The sequence below is a fragment of the Marmota monax genome, unplaced genomic scaffold (genome assembly GCF_021218885.2).
Source record: "Marmota monax isolate L192 unplaced genomic scaffold, Marmota_monax_Labrador192_F-V1.1 WCK01_AAM20220418_F8-fsc00002, whole genome shotgun sequence".
Taxonomy (NCBI): Eukaryota; Metazoa; Chordata; class Mammalia; order Rodentia; family Sciuridae; genus Marmota; species Marmota monax.
The window spans coordinates 22,874,381-22,882,730 of record NW_026693571.1 but is presented as its reverse complement, the minus strand read 5'-3'; the positions used below and the strand labels follow the sequence as shown (position 1 = coordinate 22,882,730).

At 39.4% G+C, this 8,350-nt stretch overlaps 1 protein-coding gene across 3 annotated transcripts in view; it reads left to right on the top strand.

Annotated features, from left to right (window-relative positions):
• The first annotated feature begins 397 nt into the window (after positions 1 to 397).
• The window catches only part of Smarcad1 (SWI/SNF-related, matrix-associated actin-dependent regulator of chromatin, subfamily a, containing DEAD/H box 1), a 75,669-nt gene continuing 67,716 nt past the window's right edge, over positions 398 to 8,350 (top strand). The window contains exons 1-2 of one of the 3 annotated variants that reach the window (XM_046458891.2): positions 398 to 505; positions 1,117 to 1,363. In XM_046458891.2, the coding sequence (XP_046314847.1) occupies positions 1,165 to 1,363 (199 nt within the window). In that variant the 5' untranslated portion in view covers positions 398 to 505; positions 1,117 to 1,164. Of the gene's footprint in view, positions 592 to 645; positions 843 to 1,116; positions 1,364 to 8,350 lie in introns of those variants that run through there. The other 2 variants (XM_046458890.2, XM_046458889.2) reach the window with 2 other exon arrangements.

Sequence of the window (8,350 nt, the reverse complement as noted above, 5' to 3'; positions counted from 1 at the left end):
CATCAGATATTTGTCCCTTACTGATTATTTAACATAGGCCTCAGTCTCCTCGTTTTGTAAATATGCTTATCTTACATTATTCACCTAAAACATTTAACGCAATGTCATCTATGTTTTAAAATATACATTTTATGTACTAAATTGTACATGAATTATAATTATTATGCTACTTATTATCATTGTGTCATTTATTATTGTTCTATTTAACAACTCTGTAGCTAAACTGGAGAAACAGAACAAATGTACATACAGAACAATCCCACCCTTAGAACCAGGCAGAGGCGGGTACGAGTTACCATGACAACAGCGCGCGCCCAGATATTATCCGCTCGCGCGTCGCTTGGGAAGAAAAAAAAAGCCTGGGTTGTGTGTTGCGTCATCACTACGCGCTCTTTAGGTTTCTCTGTGCTGTTTTGGAAGGTCCCGGCCCGGCTACCGTCGCCTCCCGCCGGGAATTATTTCTTTCTTTTCAACCTTTGTTACATCGCACCGAGGCTGCAAGGGAGTAAGTACCGAAGGAAGAAAGAGAGCGAAGAGGTAGCGAGTGAGCGTTTAAGAGATGTCCGAGCTCATCCACCTCTGAGCCTCCCGGTGTGTTCTTGATTCTGTCAGCTTCCTCTCAGCTGGGATCGCGCCGCGTCAACTTCCGGGCGGGTGCCCGCCAGCACGGCCTCCGCCGCTCCCCTTCTTTGGCCTCTTTGTGTCCCCGCAGTGTTGAACCGCGGGCCCTGGCAGGTCCTTTCTCGAGGCAAGAGGCACAGTAGTGCCGGCAGCCTCTCTCTGTGGGCGGGCGCGCGGCCCGCTGGGGGGTTAGATTGGGGAACGTGCCTGCGCGTGCTGGGGTAAGAGGAGGTTGCACGAGGGTCAGCTCGTGGTTCGAGTAAGGCGGGGCGTGAGGGGGGACGCGCGAAGGGGAGTGAAAGCAATGGAAATTTTAAAAAGATATTCCTGTTCACCTTTTGGTCTGTATGGCTTAGCAATGAAGGGCAGCCATAATAGTTCTGAGCCACTGGCATGTTTGCCGGCCCATTATTGCCTTGGGAATGAAGTATTAGGGCTTTGTATTGTACATTGTTTTCACGGTCTCTTTTCCTCTTTTATTTTTACCCCCGGCAGATAGTTCATTTAAAGTCCCCTGACCTCAGCGTGGTGGTTTCCACCAAAATGAATCTTTTCAATTTGGACCGTTTTCGCTTTGAGAAAAGGAGTAAGATTGAGGAAGCTCCCGAAGCAACCCCCCAGCCCTCCCAGCCCTCCCAGCCCGGCCCTTCTTCACCAATTTCTCTTAGTGCTGAAGAGGAGAATGCTGAAGGGGAAGTTAGCAGGGCAAACACCCCTGATTCAGATATAACTGAAAAAACAGGTGAGTTACAATGTTGCAAATTGATGTGGCATCAAAGAAAAATTTAAAGGGCGAATGCGAGAAGAGATTCTATTTCTAAATTTTAATGTCATACAAATTGATGCATTATCTTCCAGTTTGCCCTTTAAAGTACATCTTTGGTACTGTCATAAGGACCATGTATCTGAGCACCCATTCATTGTTTCTTCACTTTTAAGAACTCACGTTCTTGGAATATAGTCCAATGGTAGAAGTCAAAAGCAGAATTTTGGTCGCCCTTGGGTCAGAGTGGCTGCTGAAAGAGGAATGAATGTAGGTGACTCAGTTCTGTGGTAGATTTTGAGACTGATATTTTTATTTATTTATTTATTTATTCATTCATTCATTTATTTTCGGTACCGAGGGACATTTAATGGCTGAGCCATATCCGACTCCCCTCTACCCTTTTTTTGTATTTAGAGAGGGTCTTGCTTAGTTGCTAGGGCCTCACAAAATTGCTGAGGCTGGCTTTTGGACTGAGGTCCTCCGACCCTCCTGCCTCAGCCTCCTGAGCTGCTGGGATTAAGTGTGTGCCACCGCAGGCAGCCTGAGCCTGTTATTTGACCAGAGATTGTTTATCTCATTTTCCTTCAAAAATTGTAAGCTAGATCAGTACCTGAAGACAATCTCTGTACAAATAAAGATCAGATCATTTTCAGTGTATTACCTTCACCAGGCTTCCTAGATGTCCCTAGAATGGCATTTGCATAATTGGTAATTCTTCATGGTGACCAAACCATAAATCACATTAACAGATTGTTATAGAGAGAGGATTTGAGAATAGGTCAAAAATTAAAATTTCTATTTTAATCCATTTAATGAGCGTTAACAGAGTTGTTTTTGTTTTTGGTACTGGGGATTGAACTCAGGGGCACTTGATCACTGAGCCACATCCCCAGCCTTATTTTGTATTTTATTTAGAGACAAGGTCTTGCTGAGTTGCTTAACACCTTGCTTTTGCTGAGGCTGGCTTTGAACTCTTGATCCTTTTGCTTCAGCCTCCCCAGCCATGCGCCACTGCACTGGGCCAGAGATATTTTTTAATTCCATTTTTTTTTTTAGGCATTACTAAGTGCTTTATATTGGGTCATTTAATTTGCACAGTAATCCTACAAGATAAATATTATTTAATTTTGCAGAAATGACACTATGAGAGGTTAAATTTTTAGGGACTTGGTAGAGCCGTGATGCAATCATGCCTTCTGATTTCTGAGCATAAACTTTTAATCATTATATTATACAGTGAAAGGTAAAAGGAACATTATAAGCTTTAATGTTTATTTCTGTAAGACTTTTTTTGTTTGTTACCAGGGACCAAACTCAGGTCACTGAACCATATCCCCAGCCCTATTCTGTATTTTATTTAGAGACAGGGTCTTACTGAGTTGCTTAGCACCTTGCTGTTGCTGAGGCTGGCTTTGAACTCATGATCCTCCTGCCTCTGTCTTCTGAGCCATTGGGATTACAGGAGTGCGCCACCTTGCCTGGCTGTAATACTTAATGCAAAAATTTTAAATGCAAAACTCAGTGTTTTACAAGCAGCTTTAAAATTAATGTCACCTGAAAGATTGGCAAAATACGTAATTTCAGGGCTGGGGATGTGGCTCAAGCGGTAGCGCGCTTGCCTGGCATGCATGCTGCCTGGGTTCGATCCTCAGCACCACATACAAAGATGTTGTGTTATAAATATTAAAATTCTCTCTGTCTTAAAAAAAAATACATAATTTCAGCCTTGATATTTTCTTTGCCACTCTACTACTTAACTGTAAGAGTGATGACCGATTCCTTACAAGTTATCATAAAAGTAAAATTTTAAAATACTTTGGTGTAGTTAGTTAGAACTTTGTGGAATGAATTGTAGGTTGCATTGAGGTAGTTAGGAGTCACATTTCCAAGGACTTTGATTCTCTCAGAAGTTTTTAACTTGTAGCAATGTTATCATTACAACTGAAGAATTTTAAGCCTAGAAATGACTTTGATGTTCATTGTTTCAGTAGAGATTTGATTTGCATAACAAATGCCTTAGGTAATGTCTCAAGGCCCATGTATTTTAGTGTTTTCCTAGTGCTTTCCACCTGTTTCTTATGTAAATAAGGAAGGTGAGGGCTGGGTTCTAGGTATAGGATTTTGAGTCTGTTTCTTCATTTTAGTTAAAGGTGGGACATTGGGCAAGGCACTTAAAATCTGAGATCCAGAGATTTTTGTCAATTCTGAAAGTAAAAGTACTTTGTACACTGAATTTCAGTGGGTTTTTGTGTTTGTTTGTTTTTTGGACTGGGGATTAAACCCAGGGGCTCTTAATCACTGAGCCACATCTTCAGCCCTTTTTTTTTTTTTTTTTTTTTTTTTTTGTTTAGAGACTGGTTTAGAGTTGCTGAGGCTGGCTTTGATCCTTTGATCCTCCTGGGACTACAGGCCAAGCCTGTGCTACCATGCCCGTCTCAGTGGACTGTTCTAGTTATTTGGCAATATTTGTAATGTGAAATTTTTAATAGCCTATTCTAATCAGAATGCATTTTTCTGTTTTACTTGATTATTGTTGTTTTGGTACTGTGGATTGAAACCAGGAGTGCTCTACCACTGAGTTATGACCCCAGCTCTTCTTATTTTTTGAGAACAGGGTCTCATTAAGTTGCTTGGGGCCTTGCTAAGTTGTTGAGGCAAGTCTCAAACTTGCAATCCTCCTGCCTCAGCCTCCTTATCCCTGGGATTACAGGCATGAACCAGCTTGCCCAGCACATGGTCATTCTTAAAATTGGGAAATATGAAAATTAATTTTGTCCTAGGAATGGTTAGAAACCATCCTACTGTTAAGATATGATTACTGGGCCAGGGATATAACTCAGTTGGTAGAGTGCTTGCCTCACATTCACAAGACCCTGGGTTCAATCCCCAGTACCACCAAAAAAAAAAAAAATATGTGTGTGTGTGTGTGTGTGTGTGTGTGTGATTATTGTAAATGATACTATGAATTTTTTGGAGTCTTGAAAATTAAAGTTAAGTCTAAACCGTATATTATAGTTAACTTGGTGTCCAGTGAATAGTAAATAGTATGAATAGTATGGTAAAAAAATGAAAAAGTTTTAAAAAGTCTAGCAGTATTGAGTACTATATGTTGATAGAGGTTAGAGGTTGAAGGGAAGGAAATCATTTAGGAAGTTCTTGTAATCTGAGCTTACTGATAGCAGAAGTAGAAAAGAAAGAAGCATTCGGGTTTTTTTTTTTTTTTTAATGCTTATGTTTTATTATGTTTGTGGTAGTAGGGGTTGAACTTGGGGCTTGGCACATGCCAGGCAAGTGGTCTACCATTGAGTGACATCCTTGGCCTCCATTCACAACTAGATTGATGGTAGAAATGAGATAGGTTGAATGTTAAGATTTTTAGTTTAAGTAATTGGAAGAAAAAGATGGAAGGGCTATCCGTAAGAATAGGTAGGAATTAACTATTAAAAGCCATTGAGCAGGTCTTTGAGAATTCAAGTAGGAATCAAAGGTCCAGCCCCCAAGTGCTAAGGCAATTTAGTGGGTAGGAGTGGAAAGTTTAGTGAATGGAGTGTTGAATCAAGGTTAGGACTGGTGTTGGAGATATGGGAATCATCAATAATATGTGAAAATTGACCTTACTTTTTTTTAAAATTTTGTTTATTTTTTTTTATGTGAGGCTGAGGATTGAACCCAGTACCTCACACGTGTGAGGCAAGTGTGCTAGGGCTGAGCCACAACCCCAGCCCCTTGACCTTACTTTTTTTATCTTGTGGTAACTTCTCATACTGCCATTGTGGAATAATACTGTACTAATTTATTTACAGCAGGGCTTAAGATTTAAGTCAGCCTATAGGATGGAAATTGTATATATTCCAGATAACCCATATTCACTGACTTTTCCAACTAATCCTATTGTTTTACCTAATAGAAGTTATGGTTTTCTTTTCTTTTTTTTTCAGTACTGGGATTAAACCCAGGGCCTCATGCATGTTAGGCAAGTGCTGTACCATTGAGCTATAGTTTCAGCCCTTTTTATTCTATTTTGAGACAGGGTCTCGCTAAGTTGCCCAGGCTGGCCTCGAACTGTGATCCTCCTGCCTCAGCCTTCCGAAGAGCTGGGATTACAGGTGTGCGTCACTGTGCCCAGCATGGCTTCATTTTCTACCACTCTCCTTCAATTACTGTGCCACAGCCACATTGTTTCTTCGATATGCCAAGCATGGTCTCATCTTTGCTTCATTCCATTTATTCTTTGTTCTGCTTAGAAGACCCTTTCCACTGATTTGCATATGACTCAGCTCCTTCATTCACATTAGTGAAATGTTATCTGTTTTAGAAGGCCTGTCCTCAACACTGTGTTTGAAATAACAACTCCTCCTCTGTCCCCTGCCCCAGCTTTACTCTGCTGTATGTCTTCATAATGTTTACCTCTACTTAGCATTACATTATGTATGTGTTTTTCTTGTTGAGTCCCATGAAAGCAGAGATTTTACATAGTTCACTTGCTCATCCTCATTGCTCAGAATGGTGTCTGATATATAAACCCTCAGTAAATGTGTTGAAGTATTCTTACATGAGGAGAGGGTAATATTAGTAAGTATCCCTCTTTTTTTATGACCTTGAGACAATCCCCAACAATCAGATATTCTGTAGGTATGGATACGTGAAAACTGTTTTTGGCACAGAAGAGGCTCCACAATGCTCATCTAAATGAGAGGTATACACTTAACCTGTTGACCTAGGTTTTGTTTTGTTTTTTCGATGGTGCTGAAGAGCAAACCTAGGGCCTCGTGCATGCTAATGCTAGCTCATGGTATCACAGAACTGTTCCCCAGTCCCTCAATTTATTTTATTCTCCCAGTGCCCAAAGATTTCAGTGGTTGTTGCTTACATATTATTTTTCTTTTTTTCTTTGACGTGGGCACACAGAAGTTTTAGAAGTATTAAAATAATGGAAGATAAATGAAAGAGGAGAGCTTTGTTTTATGTATAAAGAAGAAAAATATGAGTAAAGCATGATCTTCAAGGAGCAGAAAGAGGAAAGGACATGTAAATATGCAGTGTGATAAGAGAGAGAAACATTAAAGCATTTTTCTCTATCATTCTAGAGAAAATAATAGAGAAAAACACATTAAAGCAAGGTAGAATCACTGTCTGTTTACAGATGATTAAATTCCCCATTCTTCATGGGAAGGATTATGATTTCTTTCTTTTTTGGTCCCAGGGATTGAACTCAGGAACCCTTAGCCACATCCCCAGCCTTTTTAAATATTTTATTTGGAGGCAGAGTTTTGCTGAGTTGCTTAGGGCCTCACTAAATTGCTGAGGCTTAGAACTCAAGATCCTACTGCCTCAGCGTCCTCAGATGTACACCGCCATACTTGGCATCTGGGAAGGATTATGAAAAGTCATAAGGTGATGACTTTTGGAGTAGACAGTAAATAATGTAAATAATCATTATTTATTGGGTGAACAAATGATGAAAGGGTTGGAAATAATTGATGCCTTGAAGATTGTACTGTATGTGTATAGAGGATGAGAAGAGGTTATTACTTGTGAAAGAGGAGGTTTTAGACAGTGTAGATGAAGCTAAAAAAATAGAAATAGAAGCTGCTGGGTTGTAAGGGACCTTTATCTGCTGTGCAAGGTGGGGTGGACTTTATTTGTTATATACTGTAGAATATTTTTGCACGAAAAGACCATTAATGAAGCTGTTCTATTAATTGAAATCTCAATATAGGGAATTGACTATAGGGATGACAGGAAGAATTTTAGGGGAGTTTTTATATGATATGTATTTGGTGATCAGTTGAATGTGGATAATTTAAAGGTAAATGTTCCATGCTTGGACAGTTGGGTAATTGACACTACCAACTAAAATAGGAAGTACATTTAGGGGAAAGATTAAAATACACTGAGCAGTGTTACTTGTTATATTTCCATACCAAAGTAAAGTTTGAAGTTCAGAGAATGATCTGAATCTGAGGAAGTCTACTTGGGAGTCATTGTTGTAATTAACAAAAGACCTCCCCAACAGAGTGTACAGTAAGAAACATCAACACTGGATGGCAAATGCAGGAAAATCAATGAAAGATAAAAAGGATGACTTAAATAGTCATAAATTAGGTGTCCTGGAAGTCAAAAAAAGAAAAAAATTAAAGGTTGCTGTTAACTTTTAACAGTTTCAGAAGAATGGTGAGATGAAGACTATTTCTTTCAAGAAAGGAAATGGGGGAGTAATAGCTTGATAGAAATGCAGTGTCATGAAGAGATATATGTTAGTCAAGAGGAAGATGCTAGTAGAAAAAGGACAAAGGGAAGGAGGTATCTGAGGAAAGGAATCAAATACTTGACAACTGAAGCACAGTTGGACAGTTTAACTTTTCAGAGGAACTGAAACACATTTTACCTAGGAGGAAAAATTGAAGAAAATAAAATTAGATGGGTTTATCGATCATTTTTTGAGATTGGAATTGTGTGAAGTTGCAGTGTGTGCTTGGGGAATTTGAATACCTGTTATTAAAAAGGCTTCCGGAGAGCGTTGCTCTGACTCGTACAGATTGTGTGATCTTGGATAAGACCTCAATTTTTTGAACTTCATTCCTTTTTGCCTGGCTTTGCTTAGGAGTTTTCTGTTATCCTTGCCATTAGTAAAATGGTTTGATCCTTTGAATGATAAACCTGAGTGTATTGTTTTAGCGTCACAATTTTGTAGCCAATAAGTAACTACAGTAAGTATTCAGATGTAGTATAAAACTTCAGTGTATTTTTTTCTTTCTTTTTTTGTGGTGCTATGGATCAAACCCAGGGCCTCATACATGCTAAGAAAAGCACTCTAAATGCTATCTCCTGAAGTGCCTTTTAAATGTGTGTTATTTTCCTTTTCTACTCTTACTTCACATAATTAGATATTTTTTCACATCAAAATGTTACATAAAAAGTTACAGGAGGGCTCAGGTTGTAGCTTAGCAGTAGAGTGCTTGC